Raw genomic sequence first — 17431 nt, 5'->3', positions numbered from 1 at the left:
TTTTTGATACAGGAGACATTCCACTGCACGTTAATATACGGGAGACGTGTGATTCAGGCCAGCCTGTTGTGATCTCGCAGCCTCAAAGCGATGCTGTAAGTTTGGTGCTCTGCACTTAAAATAACGAAAAGCCCTCCCTCAAAAGTGAATGGAAATAGTGCTTCTCGCTACTGCTGTTTGAAAAGAAATGTGTATCTGAATGTAACTTAGGGAAATAAAGTAAAAGAGGATGGTATCATGAAGTATCATCAAGTAACTCAGACCCTTCGTTTTGGAATGCTGGTTATCCGTTCTGCTTCTGTGGGTGTGTTTTTTGTTTAAGTAGACCAAATCATTGCGAATAGCAAAGATTTGATCCAGATTCTGGCATGCCAAGAAGAGGAAGGTCAGTGTCAAGCCTCATGAGATCTTGCAGCTAATGTGGGTCCTCTAAAGCTGTCAGTTGAGCCTTTGGTAGTTGAGCCTGGAAACTGTCAAAGGGTCCTACCAAAAGATGTTTGGAACAAAACCTCCGTATTGTCAGTACCTGGATTGTTTTCAGCAGGAAGTGGAGCAATTTATACACAAGAGGAAATGGATTTTTCGGTGCATTTACCATAACATTTTATTGCCAAAGGAAAACATGAGTTGTTGTGGTGGTGGGGAGTCAAATATACAAGTCTGTAAAGCAAAGCAGTTGCACATGCAAAACTTCATTAACACTGATAGAGTAAGATTTTCCTGGCTAGTATTTTCTTTCTCTTCTGATGGAGTTTGTTTGCTGGGCACTGTAAGGCAGGGTATTGTCTGCCACATCATGTGTGCACGATATATGGCATGATGCAGCCTCACTCTTGACTGCTGCTTAGATGTTACCGTAAAAATAAAAAAGTGATTAATGCTGATAATAGATGGTAGAATTAGTTAGAGATAAGATAGAATGTATCTACGGTACTTTCTAGTATCGGTAACCTTTATAATATGGTGATTGCTAGGCACATGCTGAAATATTTTTTTCCTTCCTGCTCTTTTTTTTTTTTTTCTTTTGGAAAAGAGAAAAAGGGGCAGATTAACACTGTTAATCCAGTGTTATTAACATACAGATGGGATTCCAGAGGAACAGTGACAGTCTTAAAATTGTAATACATCATTTTGTTTTGAAAGAGAAGCAGCAGCACTATGGTATGTTGATTTCTAATTGAATGCAGTATTTTTGCTAGGCTTGGGCAAGGCCCGTGCTGATCCTCTGTGGAATAATGTAATGTTCTTGAGACTAGATCCTTGTGAAAAGGAATCATTCTAATCAATAGGGTAGTTTCCACCTGGAAAGTTTGATCAGCAGTGCGAAGGTTTGAATAGAGACACGGCTTAGGTTAAGGTTGAAGCAAAACAGCTGAGCAAACTAAGATGGAAGGCTCACCGCTCACAGTATCTGAAATCTATAATAAACAAGAGTCTGTAGCCTGCAGGACTATCAATCTAAAAATTCAGACATGTAAGATAGCATTCTGAAAATTAAAAGAGACAAGGAAGTCTGTTGTGTTGCCATCTGTTCCTCCTTGGACTATGTTCTTGGTAATGAAAGGAGGGGTTATAAGCACCATTTGTGGCAATTAAGTTAAATATGAAGAGGAATAAAGATTGACAAATATGTGTGACTCTGGGGAAAACTTTTAATATTCTTCTCTGCCATTGTGTGTGTGAGATAATCATTCTCCTCGGAGAATGAGGGTTTTTTAGATGTCACTAATCTCTACAGCATGAAAAAGAATTTCCCTTTATCCTTGCTTTGCTTCTCATTTTAAAGACAGAGAAAATGATTGTTGTTCTCTTATATTTTAAAAGAAAAATTAAATTCTTTGCACATAAATGATGGTGAGAGAGGTCATATACGGTCAGATTCTAATCTTTAATACATGACACCTATTGCCATGTTTCTCAAATAAACTAAAACTGTGGCTATTCATGCATGAACAATCACATTTTTTCAGATAGAGAACAATGTGCGCAGAGCTGCTGAAATTGTCTCTGCTCTTGTCCCTTAAATTCACAGGGTTTTTTTAATACAAAATTCTGTGCTGTTTTTGTTAGAACACACTTACAGATCAAATACAGAATCATAGAACTGAAATAATACCTAGCAGATTCAAACAGTGGGGAATGAGGATGGTGATTGACTTCTCAGAAACCCAGCATGCTGTCACACCTTCTAAGCTCTGTCAAGACTAGAATAAAGGGTGTTTCTAAAATATGTTAGCTAATACTTTTTTTGCTTACACACCTGCCATGGGGTTCAACTTGCCTTGCTGACACGTAAAAGTATAGCTCTCGCTCTACACTAAAATTCTAAAACATGTAAGTAAACTTGTCTAAATTCGTTATTTTAAAGCTTAGATGTAGTTGTTGGAAAAGGGATGTTTCCTGTTCACAACTGGAAAGGAAATTACTACGGACAAAAGCAACGCTTCCAGAAAAAAAGATTACTTGTAGAATTGTGTGTGTGTGTGTGAACTTAGAAAGTTCTTCCACAGGGAAGGCACAGGATACATAAGACTCATCTACTTATGGAAAGGGCTGACTATATAGCTAAAGGATGTGAAGGTTTAATAGCTGCAGTTCTCTTCTGGTGAAGCTTGAGACAGCCCCCACAGAGAAATAAACAGTGCTGGTAAAATGATTTTGCTCTTGGTATAACATTGTCTGTGTTAGTGTTCTGTCAGCTTAGTTGTTTAAATTGTGGCTTTTTTAAACACTCTTCATTGACAAAACTTCGTTATGTGCTGTCAAAATGGAATATTGCTGTACTCGCGTGTTAGCCTAAATGGCAGAGGCTATTCTAACAGAAAGACGGCAGGCACACCGCAGCAATTGGGAGTGATCTAAGATCCTCTACAAGAAGCTAATCATTTCTTAGTTTAATCAACACTAAGGTCTTACCAGACCCTTCTGGAAATAACTGATAGTCTTGGGAGCATTTTTCTTCTCCATCAAGCTGTGGCTGACTAGGACTTTGTTTTTTTTGCTCACCTAAACACATAAGAGAGTCTCTAGACAACAAAAGCTAGTAAAGGAAAATCAGGAACACTGCAAAAATGGTAGAATAGGGAAAACAAATGAGGAATCATTGAAACCAGGTGGTTTCATCACGCTCAGATTTAAGGGAACCTCCTAGAGATCATGAGAAGGAACGAGCCACAAAACAGGTGTTTAAAAGAGGCATCCTGAAACTTGTGGATAAGAGGGCTAGAAACATAGCATGAGATATGGAATGTGATTAGTTGTAGTGGAGTCATTCTTCCACCTAATGTGTTGTTTAAATGCCCGATGAACTCTCTATCACCACTGGGGGAAAAGGTGAGTAGAGGTTCCTAAGAGCTCTTCCATCTGTGAGCACAGAATTCAGAGCGGGATGGGACAGTTGGTCGTTATCTTGTGAGGACTTCCTGCTAGAAACATTTGGGTATGTCACAGCCTTGATGGCACAGTGGGTCTGTTAATACCTTGCTAGAACAGACAGGCTAGCTGTGACCATTCAGCAACAAACTGAATCATTTTACCAGCACTGTTTATTTCTCTGTGGGGGCTGTCTCAAGCTTCACCAGAAGAGAACTGCAGCCATTAAACCTTCACATCCTTTAGCTATATAGTCAGCCCTTTCCATAAGCAGATGAGTCTTATGTGTCCTGTGCCTTCCCCGTGGAAGAACTTTCTAAGTTCACACACAAACAATTCTACAAGTAATCTTCTTCAAAAATCCTTCACCAAGCAGCTCAAGCAAATACAAAATACATTTGCTATACCAGTGCGTCCATTTACCTTCTAAAAGCTAGGAAGTCTGGTTGGGATAGATAGACATTTCAGGGAGGAGAAATGCTGGAGGCTGAGGCAAGCAGTAGATGTTGTCTCTCATCTTCTTGTCTTGGGAATGAAGTGATTAAAAAAAAAAAAAAAAAGAATTGTGGAGGAGAGATGATACACCTCTAAGGTTCAGCAGGGATATTGTATTCAAGACAGCAGAGAAGTCATGAAAGAATGAAGTTTAGATTTCACCTAATCTTCTTCTCCATTATTAGAGATAGTGAGCCCTCATAGCAGAAAGTATAAAGAGGATAACTGCTTTTAGAAAAAAAAACCCAACTTCCAGGAAAGATGTAATGGTCAGTTAGTTCCTTAGTGTTTTCTTGACACATATTGTTATGGAAAACATTTGGAGTCTATTAAGGAAAAATACTTTGAGTTCCCCCTCTTGTTCCATAAAAATCAAGTGAAGTATATCGGGAAAGCAGGGGAAGATGAAAGGGAGCAAACCCGATGAATCATATATAGCTTAGAGTGTTGGATCCCCAGATCACACAGCCTTTTGCAGGTATGCACAAACTTACATGTACCGTGGTGAGGAATTTATGAGTTGTGTAGAAGAGCCAAACTTGTCGTGGAGCAAGGAAACCAGGACCTGTGGCTGGAAAACATGCTTAATGTCATCCTGTCCAGCTTGCGATAAAGACCAGCGTATGATACAAACCTGAGAAACTTCTTGTGAAAGTGCTGTTACTGTCTAGTTCACAGTTAGCAATGTGAAATGTGTTCAGCCCTATTGGAAATTTCATATACCCATATATCTATTGGTGAAGGATTTTGAGACCAGTAAATTGCACACAAATCTATAAGAGGAAAGAAAAAGCCCGGTCAGGTGGAAAGCAGGGGCACAAGGCATCAGCAGTCTGATGTAACAGAGGAAAGTAAGTCTTGTTAAAAATCCCATTTCAATTAAATTAGAAATGTTACAAACTTTACTGTGATATTATTCAAAGAGACAGGTGGAATTTGTATTCAGAAAGACTTTTTTTTGCAGAACTCTATGTCAGGGTGATGTGTGAGTAGGGTAAAAATGTACAGCCTTTTAAAGCTTGCAAGAAATAGTTGGAGAAAAAGTGAAGTAGCGGTAGAAAATCATGTTTGCTGTTGTTTAGCTGTCGTCAGTAATTTCATTTAAAGAGTGGTGTCTCCAGGGTGTGATATCTTTAGAAGAAAAGCAAACCCTGAAGAAGGCTGTATGATAGGATTTATAATATGCCTTATCATCAAGGCTTGCTTTGAATGATCACAGTAACATTTGGTATGATTTGGTATGTGTAGGTTCAAATCCTTCGTTCAGGGTGTAGATAGTACAATGCATCATCAGAACCTCATTTATGCTTCACTCTGCTGAAGAAAATGCTGAGTGGTAGGATAATCTGTTTGAAGGGTGTTAATATATTGCATTTGAATGGCACTGTTCTACTTAGCCTTGTTTTCTGAGCAGGATGTCTTTTTTGATGTACTAAATGGCACCTGAGTGATGTACATGCATAGTGGCACCTTGGGGCTAGCAGTGTTTCCCAGCTGAGGCTCCCTCAGAGGACAGATTGGCTTTTGAACTGCTGATATATAGGATTAACAAGAAATTTCCCATGAGCACTAAGGATTTTTGTTTGAGGTATTAGATTCAGGAAGCGTCCAGTTTACTTACCCATCTCCTCCATTTCATGTTATAATTTATGGATTGACTGCTATTGTCTCATCAAGTCACCTTGTTGGGCTGAGACTTCATTGCAGCTTGGCAGGAGTCGCCAATACACGCAAAGAAGAATCTTACGGTAGAGCTGGCCAGAGGAGGACAGAGTGGGAAAGGCTCTGGGCCTCTTGCAGCAATCAGGAATTTCTCTGGTTGACATGAAGCTTTTATCTGAATTGGAAGCTCATTTAAAGCTGTGTTTATGATCATGCTTTTAGTGCCTTCTGAGTTGACCACAGACATCAGGAGGGCAGCTCCAGTCATGCACTGAAGGTTGGAGTTGTGTCAAAGTAACTAGCAATCTCCATGGACATTAAAGCTATTTAAAAATCTGATTGAACTGGAAAATGGACTGTGGTTGAGCAAAGAGAGCACTAATAAGAACAAAAGCTGTCACCTATCATTAATTTCTTGCAGATGGTAGCTAAGTCTAGTATTTGTCCTTGTGATAGCCACTATTTGATTAGTTGCTCGTGGTTGCTAGTTTCCTTTAGCAGTGAATAAAGTATAAGCCTCTAACAGCTCAGTTGAGCAGATTTAAATACCTTATCCTTCTTTACAGGTAATACTAGTGTCCACAGCGTTTGATATTCCAGTCAGGACTTGCATAGATTCTCCCTTGGTTTGCTGGGCTGGATAAAGCATCTTAATAGTTCTGGAGTCTTTTAATCACAAATAGAAGTTAGAAGCCATGTCAGTACTGGGATTTATACTTTATGGTGTACTTGGCCCGCAACCAAGCGATGGGATCAGTATGCTTTTTCTGAGTTGCTGGTCTGAAGTTGTTTGTATGCAGTGCTTTGGGTGAAGGCGAATGTGGTATTGGCTCCTACCTGTTTTGACTTTGTTGATGGATAAATTGTACTCTGTGTGGCCATTGCACTAGACACTGGAAGACATTGTCGTGAGCTGTTTGCAGGCTAAGATCTGCACTTCAGTGAAAGGCAAACTAGGAGGTCAAGCCAAGCCAAGCCAATCCATGAGAACAGGGCAGAGTCAGCTATGACCTGTACGCTCAGTTTGCAATAATCTTAGCAGTGATTCATACTTCCCTCACGGGTAAAATTTTTAGGGAGAATGAAATGCCATAACTGAAAGGCTCACATTTCTTTAGGATTACCGTGGGGCTTAATTAGATGAGCTAATAAAAAGACTTGCAGTTTAAATCTACTCCATGTCTATTATCCCATGACAGAGTAATGAACCAGGATGTTCTGATTATTTAGGCTAAGTAGGACTTTTCAGTCCTTTTCCTGGTGAACTTCATTACAAGTTCTCTATTTCTTACCCCAAGATCTATGCTGTCATGAATCACTTTATCATCTACCGTGCCCTCTCAGTCCTGAGGAGCTTTGTGATTTAGAAAATGCTGCACTGTTTTCTGGCAGTGTTTGTACCGGTGTTTGAGAGGTGATCGGTCTCTCACGTGGCCATTATCCAGCTCTTTTGACTCTCTGAATGTCACCTTCAACCTCAGCCTCTGCCCTCCCCAGTGCTGCGCTCTGACCCTGTGTAGGCAGTGTTCACGATGAACAATTCTGGTCTGTTTTAGGGCATTCCGTCCTCCTGTGCACTTCTTCATCCTCTTGAAGCAGGGGGAGTGTTTGTCTTCCAGCTAGCTGATATGTTGCTGTTAAATGTAAAATTGTCCATCTGCAAAAAAATGCTTTCAGAAAGACAGTCCGCAAACCACTCGTTTAGAGCTTCCAAGCCAAAAAGGGAAAAACTGATCTGTAAAGTTCACTTTTATCCTATTAAAATGAAACTGGTTGTGAGTGATGAATAAGATCTCATCCTTTACTATTTCTCCTCTGGCTTTCCACTTAAAAAAGGAAATAAAAAAAAAACCCTCTCCATTTTCAGTTGCAATCCGTCTTCTTTTGCTTAGTAATGATGGAGTAAACAGCTGAACTGAGCTGTGTTCTCTGTCTACATCTGTGCCACATTGAAAAGATCGTGAGTAGGAGGAAACATTCGATACGTGTAGGGTTGCTTTTGTGTAATGAAAGGTGTATTGATAGTCACTGAGATACCATTTAGACCTTTCACAGATGTTGATGTATGTTACTGCTGATAGGCAGGTCCTCACTCATAGATGAATGATTTGTTCAAAGATAGGAAACTAAGGGTCGAAGCAGTTGATTCTGTCGAAGACAGATTACTGGTGGAGTTCTGTAAAGACATGTATGAGATACTGTTCTGTTCAACGTATAAAGTAGTGGTCTAGGAAAACAAAAAAGGATGCTTAGCAGGTAAGACCGGTTGCTGATAACACTAGGGCTAGATTAATACTAGCATGCTGGCTACAACGAGCTGCACCAGGAACCTCCTGTTACGAAGTGACAGATCAGCTACTTGGCGAGTAAGAGTCAGTGTACTTTGTGAAATTGTTGCCCAGATACTCATTAACAGTGTTTTGGGAGAAAATAGTTTATTGGGATATTGATATAGGGTAACACGCAAGCAATCGAGTCTCTCAAGCAGGATATCTGGTTGCTGTCTGGATGGCTACAGAAGTCTTGCGTTCCAAGGACCCTTGCCAATGGTGGCTTTGGCTGGATCGAATGAGACTCCCTGAACTGCTCTTCAGCTCGCTTTTAACAATGCAGCCAGCCGGTGTTCCTATATGACTGCTACAACGCATGCATGATCTGTTGGTGCTGATTGTCTTGGTTTATGTACAGAACATCTCCTGTCTTAACTGTGTGCAAAAACACTGTCCCATGTTACTGTTTCTGCACCTGCAAGGAACAATTTCTACAGTGTATTTATAATTCTCTGTACAATTTGGACAACTCTGGAGCAGGAATAGCCTGGGCAGTCTCTAGAAGGGGCCAGATTTTCCGTGCAGGCTGTTAATTGACTCATTAAAACACATGAATTGGTCTGTGCAAAGTGGGAGCTGACTGCGGGACTCTTCAAGATAGTCCAAAATTCCCACCTGGAGCACTCCTACACCGATTAGTCAAATACTTAACTGCAAAGGCAGCTTGACTTCAGTCAATCACCTTATTTCAAGCTGGTCCATTATCTCATCCATGCAGGTGGCTGACTGGGGAGTAGCTAGACCACCCAGGGAATTATCAGCTAAGCGTGGTGGTGTTGCACGTGGGCACAGCTGTGCTACCCAGCTGCACTGCAATTACACCCATAGGAGAAGTTTGAATTTCATGCTTGTGACTTAAGTTCTGTAGTTCTTGCCACAAAGTCACGCATATGGGAGAATGCAATCCTAGTTTGGTGTCTTCATTTCTTACAAACTCAGAAAATTATGTGACTTCAGTTTTAAGGTGATGTGAGTGCAGAGACTATGAGGCGCCGAGCCTGTGAGTGCCAGAAAAGAAAAACCTACAAGCCAGGAGCAAACCCTAGAAGAGAAGGGGACGTGTTAGGGGTGCCTGGCCCTGCAAAAGGTTGCCACCTCATTCAGACCAATGACATTTGGTGTTAGAGGCCCAACTGAGAGACTGACCTTCTCTTCCTGCCCCTCAAGCTCTGGCCTCAGGCATTTGTCAGCTTGTTTGCTATTTTAAAGGCTCGTCAGGGATTCAAGGTCTAACTCAAGGTTAAGAGCCATCTAGGAGTGCTGCAGGAGGTAGGAGAGATTGGTGCAATAGGGAATATTCTGGTGATTTCTTCTAGTAAAACAGGGAAGGTTGTCAGTGTGGGCTCCATATGCAAACTTATTGGAGAAGGTGAAGAAGTAGCTCAGTTACAGTCTAACAGAGTAGAAGCAAGCTGAATAGCAGAGGAGTTTTCTGTTGTACTAGACAAACACAGAATGTCATGCACCAGCTGGAAACTGAAGAATGACAAATTCAAATGATAGATAAGGTGTACATTTTCAACAATGGAAGTAATCAACCTCTGGAACAATGTGCAAGATATAGATGTACACACACAAAGATACTCTTTTAGTTGAAAATCTTTCTATCAAGATTGGAGACCTTTCTAAAAGGCATGTTCCATTTCAACTACAAGCTGTTGAACTTGGTACGGGAATTACTTGGTTTCATTTTGTGATTTGTTCTCTGTTAGACCTTAGGCAGTGTTTTTATACATATCCCTTGACATTACATTTATGAATATTTGATGTTAGTCTGATCGTGGTCCTAGCTGTGTCATTTTATTTTTTTTTCAAGATGTTAAAAGAAGTGTGCCTATTTGGGTTGCTCAGTCTATTCGGGTCTTACAGTTTTGTGCTCTTCTGCTCTCCAACTTAGAACACCCGACTAAATGCCACAGGTGGTGTGAGAGGGAGATTTTGCTGTATAGATTCTAGTGTTGCAGAATTACTTCTTTCTGATACCCACTTTAGTCTCTTGGAAAGATGTCTTTTTCTGAAAATACTTTAATTTTTAATGTCTGTACAGGAAATTCTGTAGTGTGGTCCGTAATGAATTAATTATCTCAATTTTTTTTTTTTTAAATGTCATTGCTTTCTTGGATTTTCTGTCTCAGTCCTGTGCACTGCGCATCTCAATCTTCAGGGCGAGGGAAGTTTGTAACTGATAGTACCTGTGGGACTAAAGAGTCTCCTTCCTTCAGAACACCTCGTCTCCAGAAGAATATTGATTCTGTTTGCTGTTTAAGACCGATGGTTCAGTCAAGTTCCATTCTCAGAATAATGCTAAAGTTAAATTTTATCCGCCCCCACCCACCAATATTTTAAATAATGCTTGTACTTATTTTATGTATTAATGCATCATTTTTCCTGAATACAAAACTGGCTAAATCAAAGCCACTTGTAACATTTTCCTTTTTCTTTGAATGTGTGTGAAAGAACATGTACCTAACAAGATGTGAAATATTCCCTTTTATAGAAAATGAAAGGTGCTAAATATATGTTTCTGTTTTTACAGGCTAAAGCCTATCTAAAGATAGCTAAGGAAATAGTAAGACGACTGCCAGTACCTCCTGCTTGAAGTGTTTATCACTGAAATGTACAAAAAAAAGTGATATTTTGATGCGACCAAGGCAGAAGAGTGCTGCTACCTAATTCTGCGGATGCCGTATTTTAGTTCGAAGAACTTTTTTGGGAGTTAATTTACCGGAATTTAAATTATGTTTGTGATATTTACTGTTTTTCATGCCATTATTTAGCCATGTCCAAATGTGTTGAAGTATGCAAAAGATGGCAGATGATATTTGGCTGCTGGATTGTAACATCATCAAGCAAGAAGGGATGGAGTGCATTTTTCACGTGTCCTGTTTTAAGGTCAAGAACGAAAAACAGCTGCCCCAGCCAAGCAGAATGATGAGAGGGATGCCAAGGCATTAAGTCCTGTTAAAAAAATAACATTTGCAATACTCTAATTTCTGTCACTTTTGGTTCAGCTCTTTACTTGGTTAACTACCGGGCTGACCTTAAGGACTGCAAAATTTTAAGAAGCAAATTCAGTTATGTAACTGCAATACTTGTGGGTGTTCATCTTAAAAGAAAATAAAAAAAATAATCCACATATCCTCTGAAGAGCTCTTGTGATGGATCATGAGCGAATTCATTCATTATTGGATAATGTTCGATCATGAGGCAATTCGCAGTTTAGTGGAGAATGGATTACATGAGCCCGAGGCTTATTTCTTGACTGCGTTGCGTTATAATGGACCCGGACAGAAGACTAAGTAACCAGGGTCTCCACTGAAAACCAGATGATGTGCCTGAGCTCAGTTTGCCAGGGGATGCAAATGATCAAAATAAATTAGATTTATGATTGCATATTCCTATTACAGTGCAGCAACTTGGAATTTGAATATAAAGATATATTTTTGAAGTAAAGATAAATTTGGTCTTCAGACTGCGTGGCCTTCTGGTTTGTTTTTTTACTGCCTCATATTTCTGCGATCTTTATTTTTGTGTTGGTGTGTGGAAGTGGAAGAATATGCCTTCAGGGAATGAGTTTCCATTTACAATTAGATGTTTGAGTTGACATTTAGGCTTTTTCATTTACACAAAGAAGTATGGGTATCTTCAATGTACATCTTAACCATATCATACTGGGAATTTAACCATGCTAGGGAGTTCTGCTGTTGACATTTGTGGGACTAAGATTTTCCCTGTACTCCAGATAATTATTCGTAATTTTGATGTAGTTGTTTTTTCTTACTGAAGTGATACAACATAAAAAGTTGGTATACATTTACATTAAGAATATTTAAGCAATACGTATCCCAGAATTTGCATGGGAAAGCTAGACACAAATAATGGGTTAGATTTCAAGCTTAGGTGATTTTGTAAACGTGTAAATTATATAGTCCAAAAATGTTGATTTTTTGCTCCAAGTTAATTGCTGAACCACCTCGCCTGCACCCTCCCCTTAGTGTTCTGCCCTTTGCCATTTTATTGATAACCTATTGGGTTTTTAAATTGAGTTTTATTTCTACACAGATTATTTATTCACTTCGGTATTTATTATTTTCTTTCTATTAAAAAGAATGTCTCTGATACTCAGTTCATGTTGAGACTGGGTGAACAATCAGTATACAGATATAAGGTGGGTTGTTTTGTGTTTCTTTCTCGTTATTTCTTGGGTTAGTTGAGGGATGAAATATGCTTTCAAATATCCTTTTATTTTTACTCCTTTTTACATATTTTTTTTCCTTTTAATTAAGTACTGTGGTTTTGCTCTGTTGAATCTTTCACCTGCAGAACTATTTGGAATGCCTTTATCAAGAAACAGGTTATGAAGATTAAATATAGTTTCTAAGCCAGTCTGAAAATTCATATTTAATTAACATTTTTCGTGGAAGGATTGCACAGTAGTAAGTGAAACCTGATTTATTGATTAAAAATTGTCAGTCATTTAAAAAAATAATATATGTAATTGTACAGAGAATATAGGACACTTCTGCATTTATGGATGGCAATGGTCAAACCAATTTTAAAATGAGAACGTACTTGCTTTACTTCCCTCGTTCTTATGAGTGAAAAAGTATCTGTTTCCCAGCCCTTCTGCTGCAAAGGAAATGAAGGGCATTGACACAGTGTTATTGCTATTTAATGTTACAGAAACACATATTTGTTTTATTATACAGCACGTTGTTAAATACATATTAATGAATTCTAGTCAACGTACTAGATTGGATCGCGTAGTTCATAAAATCACTGATATAAGTTATTGGATTGGGGGTGGTGGTTGGATCAGCCGGAGGTTGAGCCGGAGACAGTGGCATTTAACCATAGTTTATAAATAGAGATTATAGACTTGACACACAGTGTTGTTTGGTCTTTTCAACTCCAATATTTTACTTTCATCTCTGTGATATTTCCTAGTGTACTAGTACTTTTTTTCTAAAAATGTTAAATCCTAACAACAGGCCCTGGCTTTCCTCAGCCATATGGGTAGATGCTCTTTGCACGGGAGCAATGGAGACTTACTGCAAAATTACCGTGACCGTGGGTTACCAGCCCAGAATTATTAAAGTCTGTAGCGCTGCAAGCTGCAGTCACGGGCTGCAGAATCCCACAGAGGAAGAGGAAGGCTGGGGAGGCACGGCGCCAAGCAGGCGGCAGCGGGGGAAGAGGCAAATGTCAGTCCCAGGTCTCCTCCTGGGCAGGTTGAGAGCAAGATCCCCAAGATGGCTTTGTGTCACCGCCAGAGTTATTTTCCTTTTCACAACACGGCCCTTTGTATAGTGAATAGAAGAATTGTATAGACAATTCTTGTTGAATTATCTTGCAGATAATTCCTGTTGTTTCTTGGGTGAGGAGCGCATGGGCTGTGTCCTAACACAGTGTGCTTCCCGGCTTTCAGGAATCTCGGTTTTGATGAAGCTGAAAGAGGGCACAGAATTGTTTGTGTCAGTGAAGTATTTTGCTATAAAATTTTTTACTGCTGTGTTCAGCTCAGGGTGAGCTGTTTAGTCTTCGACACTATGGTTTGCGCAATTCTTCAGATGTTAAATTTCTCACAACAATGATTTTCAATTGTTATTTGAAGTTATGTGAAGAAAGTAGTTTCCAAAATCAGTTTTACTCTACTAATTTGAGTTTAAACTACAACCCATTTTAGTTGCTCTGGTTGGTGATCATGGTGATGAAATAACGTTAATGCAGAGCAAAAATGGCAGCAGCGGGTCATCTTCAGTGTGTTAACAAAAAACCCTTGTAGTTCTGAACTTGCTTCAAACTAGTTGGACTCACTTGGACCCAGTGCAGCAGGTGAAACCCCCCCCTAATATTTTTCCCTAGTAAGAATATGGTTTTCACCTGGGTTTTACCCACTTGCCGTGCTGTTGGTGCTGATGGGAACAGGCTTTGATCCGAGGCAGGTGCTGCTTCATACTCGTTTGTTGGTAAACTTGGTTCAGGCTGTGATTGGGCCCCCTAATGTAAACTAAAGGCTGCAATCAAAGCGGGGAAAAAAGGGAGTAAAGAAGGGGTGAATCTCACGCCAGTAGGAATATCTCCAGGTTCCCAGGGACCCTGCTGTAATAATATTGGGTTTGCAGATGGAGGAATATATGTGGGAGAGTAACAGCAGGGGAACGACAAGAAAGGAAAACCCTTCTGTTGCTTAGGTGAAAGATTAAAGAGCTGTGAGAGGCTCTGGGGGCCACAGAACTGATTGGCAAAGGCTAAGGCACCGAAGCTGCTGTGCCACAATATAAAGGGGATTTGGGGACTTGCTCCAGCTGTGCAAAGCTTCTGCCGGAGCATCCCCGGCCCCGAGACTGGCACGTGAGCTCCGCACCCGAGTACCCACGTCACAGGCACTGCTCCCGTCCTTCCACATACCACTGGTGGGGTAGCATCTCCGTGCTCGCTTTTCCACGAGGTTTGCAGTTTGCAAGAAGCTTGTTCTATGCCTGGCTTTGGCTGGGAAGGCCTCAAATCCATAGCTCCTAAACTTAGGAGAGGTCCTCAGCCACCCGGCTTAGTCTTTGTTAAGGACCATCAAGGAGCGTTCATCACTTCCCATCAAACTGTACCACTTGTGGAAGGAATGAGGAACATCGTCCTGATCACAGCTAATTATTTTTTAGCCTAATGACTTGGGCTAGGCTTTGATCCTCACTCCCAGCTTTATTGATGATTTTTACCTGGCGAGTCTGTGAATAAAATAATCAGTTCTTAGGGTAATGCCTGGCGTTGTAGCTGCTTACAGACTTGAGAAAAGGCCGGGAGGTTCTGCCTTTGGATTTGGATACCTGCGTGTCATTTGAGTTTCTCATGGCCACATCTAGGCCTAGACTGCTGCCATCATTCTTATTTAACAGGAACGCTTCCTAGCCGAGATGGTTAGGTGGAACGGCTCCTGCTTAAAGAAGCTTGACAATAAGATGAATCTAAATTGCTGATTTAATTTCAGAATTGACTTATAATGGCAGGAGTTATAATGATTATTATATTTTATTTTGGCAGCATATCAGCCAAGGCACCGATACGTCAGCCACATATCACAAAAACACAGCAAAAGAAAAAAATCATTCCGAAAGTAGTTTTAAGCCTAAATTTATGACTTATCTTTTTTTGTGGGTTCTGTTTTACATTATAAAGTCTGAAGAAAAGGTATATTCAGAAGTCTGTATTTTTCCATTATCTTCACATATTCAGGGAGGCTTTTCTTTTTCAGCAAGAAGAGGACAGGCACAGCTTCTCATTCCTTAGGCACCTATTCCTCTCACTTTCTCTGTTTGTATGAGTCTGGATTTGAATACCCACTTTAATCAACGCAAATAAATGACTTCTCCTAGGGAGTACGTGAGTCCTCGAATGAGCTAGTCGGGGGAAGAACATCTGTTGTCCTTTAACATCGTTTTGAGGGCTTACAGATTTATTTGAAGTGTTTTCACTCATACCATGGGGATTTTCTAGAACTTGTGTTGTTTCCTGTGGTCCAGGGGTTTTGTCTTTTTGGTGAGAGAAAGACGGGGGACTCCTCACACTTGCCTCCCCCATGTAGGCTGCCTTTTACTAAACAAGGTCTATTTTAAGAATACAAACTTCTGCTTACTTTCTCTGAAAAGTGTTAGCTTATTTATGGTGACTTTCTAATGGTACTTATGAGTACTTTTTTACTTTCAGGGGATTTTTTTTTTTTTCAAATTAACTTTGAAGAAATACCATAATGTGTTTTTAAAGCCCAGTTTGTCTGTGCAGTTGGGAGAAATGAACAGGGTGAGAAACTATCTTATTAAGCCAAGCCCGTGTTCTGTAGGTTTAATTTTGGAGTGTTCCTCCCGTATGTAAATGTTGCAAACATTTTTACATCTCATTAAGGGAAACCGTTCAACTGAACGAAAGTTTAGAAGCCCAAACGCTTTCCTGCTCTGCAGAAAAGACTTTGAGGGTGGTGTGAGATGTGTGTGTAGGCTGGTCGGACAGGCCAGGATGAGTTTACGCGTTGTTTTATCTGCTGAATCAGGAAGTTTCCACATGTGTCTCTTCAGAGGAGGAATTTCCATATAAACGGGCTTTTGTCTGTGATACCTTGAGGCCTCTAATTAATTACACTTCGGATGGAGTCGGGGGGGTTTGGGTTCACACTCCCCACTTCCTCCTGCAGGATAATAGGACCCAGTGGCTATTTTGGAGAGTGAGTTTTTAAAACAAGTGTTAAAAGGCTGGGAAAATGTGCCTGGTAAGCATCTAGGCTTTGAAAACTTAGTCTAATAAACCCACATTTATTCCTGAGTGCCAGCACTACTGGCATCTCTTTTGTTATGCCTTAATATCCTAAGCTTTTAGAAAGCCTGTGAATCTGTTGCTTGTTTGCACTTTTATATAACCGCGTGTTTTACAAATGCATTTCTTATTAACACAGACACTTTCGGCTTAATTTCTCTACAGTGTAAATAAAACTCCTGTTCTAAAGCAGTTTTCCTTGACTGTTGGTAACGCATCTAGAAAGTTATTCCTCTAGAGAAACGAATGACAGGGCTGTTGGCTGCTGAATGCCTTCTTCCCTGTTGGGTTAATATAGGAAATTGTAATCGCTGTCTCGGTGAATGTTGTTAGTTTTGTTACCCTGGTGGGAAAAATATCTTCACTAATACAAAATGAAACTGCTGATAAAATGCCTTTTAATTATTAAGAGCCTGTAGCTCATGAGCATTGAAAACAGTACATGCTAGAGTAATTTATTTAAAATATTCGCGTTTTTACACTTCTTAAGGATGGTTTTTAGGGAAGCAGTAGTAATGAAGACGTTTTGACAAAGTCTCTGCTGTTGAAATGGATTGCTTTCCACTGGCTGAAAAGGTCTGCCATTTTCACAAAAGATGTGACTCATGCAAGTCAAGTGTTACTCACCATCAGTGCCTGTGTACAGAATCCTGTATGTGAATCTGCAGTAGCAGGTGACAGGAGGGAAGAGAGATGACATACCAGCATTCGCCTGCAATGACCTCACGCCAGGAAGCAATAGGAATTTGTTTGGCACAGCAAAAGCACAAGCAGAATGACATTTTTAGTGAAGGCAGATGGGTCAGGGCAAAGCAGGGGATGTCTCATTAGTCTGTAAATGTGACAGCTGTATGAAAGGAAATAAAACATCTATACTGTCAGAAATAATATCGGGAATGTATCTGTCCCACTTCTGCCAGAAACCTACAGTCAGGGAATGTGTGTCCTGCGGTGCCTGGCGTCCCGGGGACGTGTTGATCCTGGGGCTTCGGAGATGCGGTGGGACAGAGTCATCACATCTCTGCAGATCATCAGGAGATGTCATCATTTATGACACGATTTTTGCATGTTAGGGAAGCTATCAAAAAATACATTTACCAGTGAACAGTTGAAACCAGTTGCCACAGAACGCGACTTGAGAAGTGGGACATCTCAGGTGCTGGTCAGGCTGTTTTACATCAGATCACGTGCCATCCCGGGGTGGCTGTTTATTAAAATCAGCGTTTTAGCTGTCGTTACCGCAGGAGCTGGAGTTGAATACAATAGCAAGA

The 17431-nt window shown here is 40.3% G+C and overlaps 1 protein-coding gene across 2 annotated transcripts in view; it reads left to right on the top strand.

Moving 5' to 3' along the window:
- Window positions 1–11369, top strand: part of NUBPL (NUBP iron-sulfur cluster assembly factor, mitochondrial) — an 87057-nt gene extending 75688 nt beyond the window's left edge. The window contains exons 11-12 of one of the 2 annotated variants that reach the window (XM_054200871.1): window positions 13–95; window positions 10396–11369. In XM_054200871.1, the coding sequence (XP_054056846.1) occupies window positions 13–95; window positions 10396–10458 (146 nt within the window). In that variant the 3' untranslated portion in view covers window positions 10459–11369. The remainder of the gene's footprint in view (window positions 1–12; window positions 96–10395) is intronic. The other variant, XM_054200873.1, reaches the window with a different exon arrangement.
- The last annotated feature ends 6062 nt before the right edge of the window (window positions 11370–17431 follow it).

Source organism: Rissa tridactyla, chromosome 4 (assembly GCF_028500815.1).
Source record: "Rissa tridactyla isolate bRisTri1 chromosome 4, bRisTri1.patW.cur.20221130, whole genome shotgun sequence".
NCBI classification, from domain to species: Eukaryota; Metazoa; Chordata; class Aves; order Charadriiformes; family Laridae; genus Rissa; species Rissa tridactyla.
The sequence above is the reverse complement of the archived record's forward strand: the minus strand, read 5'-3'. Positions and strand labels throughout refer to the sequence as shown.